Consider the following 1,978-nt stretch of genomic DNA (forward strand, 5'->3'; position numbering starts at 1 on the left):
CGGACCACTAAGGTCTACATAAAAGAAATTTCAGATACAGTATTAGGGGACCACTATGGTCTATATAAAAGAGACTTCAGATAACGTATAGGGGACCACTAAGGTCTATTATAAAAGAGACTTCAGATACAGCATTAGGGGACCACTAAGGTCTATATAAAAGAGACTTCAGATACAGTATTAGGGACCACAAGGTCTATATAAAAGAGACTTCAGTACAGTTATAGGGACCACTAAGGTCTACAAAGAGACTCAGATACAGTATACGAGGACCACTAAGGTCTATATAAAAGAGACTTCAGATACAGTATTAGAGGACCACTAAGGTCTATATAAAAGAGTCTTCAGATCAGTATTAGGGACCACTAAGGTCTATAAAAGAGGCTTCAGATACAGTATAGGGGACCACTAAGGTCTATATAAAAGAGACTTCAGAACAGTATTAGAGGACCACTAAGGTCTATATAAAAGAGACTTCAGATACAGTATTAGAGGACCACTAAGGTCTATATAAAAGAGACTTCAGATACAGTATTAGGGGACCACTAAGGTCTATATAAAAGAGACTTCAGATACAGTATTAGGGGACCACTAAGGTCTATATAAAAGCATCCAAAGCACTATGTCATGGGACCCTTGTGTTGTCCTGGGGTCATTCTGACCCCAAATGTTTTTCTGGCCCGCAACTTTGATCTCATCCCCCTCTTTTTCAGCAGCAGGCCGTACGACCACACAATAAATTTTTTAATCATCATCACAATATCAACTGGCGCAGTAAACACATCGCGAAAGGCTGCAACATACCACAAAAGACACTCCGATTTTTAGTTAAATGAAATTATCAGTAGAAAACTAAAATGTAACTGTCATTCTTGTTTTAGTGGTGCCTTTTATATTCAATTTAATGTTCAATTTGTTCAGTAAAAGAATGTTGGAAATGATTTCCTTTCATTTGTTTTAAATTCAACATGCACTTTGTTGTATTTTAGCAGAATATTGAAAGCAGTAGAAGTGCAGAACTGAAAACACTTCGATATTGGTTTATTTATTGCAGGCTATATTGTTATTGCGATATTCAACAACGGTATTGGATAGTGCATATTTTCCTCAAATGGTGCAGCCCTAGCAGGCAGCTGTTTTCAGTATTTAAAAAAAGCTGTAATAAAAGAATTAAGTAATAAACAAGTCTGAACTGCCTTCTCTCTTTGTCTCCCTGCAGCCCCACCTGGCGGTAGGCAGCAACGACTACTACATGTCCATCTATTCAGCAGAGAAGAGGCTCAGATAACACACCAGCATTCATCACCCCCCGCCCCCCAACTCCAAATCCACCCCATATGACTTCTGAACCGGAGCCCAGAGCCCCGGGATGTAAATGACGTCTTCGTTTTGTACATATGCAATTCCCACCCTGAATGTTCTAGTGATGGCTGCTGACAAAAGCTTGACTGCTACGGACGACGATATATATTATTATTATTATTCTCACTGTTCATTCATATTCTTATTATGAAGCTAATGATTGTAGACTTGGCTGTGCTGAGGAGTGTGTGATATTTAAAATAGCGTATACTGAAGATTAGAAGTTCTATTTTAAAAGAAGTGGTACCCACCGGTGACCGGGGACTCGCCCTCGCCACGCAGCAAGCCTCACTACGTCAACCAACTGTGACCCCCGCCAACCGGGGGGGGGAGGGGAGAAGGGGGGGAGGGGTCTCCCACAGAGGGCGACACACAAACTGTTAAAAACACATTCACTGGTGCAGAAAACACAGACTGGCCCTCCACTGGACCCCCCCCCCATGTGTTCTGAACTCATTTTAAAAGGCGGCTCAAAGTTTTGCCATGCTGCTGCACTGCTGGCAAGACGTTTGTGGGAACTGACACAAAGATGGAAGAACTGTGCTCATTCTGGCCTGACGTGTGTGTGTGTGTGTGTGTGTGTGTGTGTGCGTGTGCGTGTGCGTGTGCGTGTGCG

General features: G+C 42.2%; 1 protein-coding gene across 5 annotated transcripts in view; it reads left to right on the forward strand.

Moving 5' to 3' along the window:
• Window positions 1-1,834, forward strand: part of rptor (regulatory associated protein of MTOR, complex 1) — a 212,559-nt gene extending 210,725 nt beyond the window's left edge. For all 5 annotated transcript variants that reach the window (XM_032536773.1, XM_032536784.1, XM_032536782.1 and 2 more), the window contains one exon: window positions 1,220-1,834. In XM_032536773.1, coding sequence (XP_032392664.1) covers window positions 1,220-1,288 — 69 coding nt within the window. In that variant the 3' untranslated portion in view covers window positions 1,289-1,834. The remainder of the gene's footprint in view (window positions 1-1,219) is intronic.
• Window positions 1,835-1,978: the final 144 nt, after the last annotated feature.

Source organism: Etheostoma spectabile, chromosome 2 (genome assembly GCF_008692095.1).
Source record: "Etheostoma spectabile isolate EspeVRDwgs_2016 chromosome 2, UIUC_Espe_1.0, whole genome shotgun sequence".
NCBI classification, from domain to species: domain Eukaryota; kingdom Metazoa; phylum Chordata; class Actinopteri; order Perciformes; family Percidae; genus Etheostoma; species Etheostoma spectabile.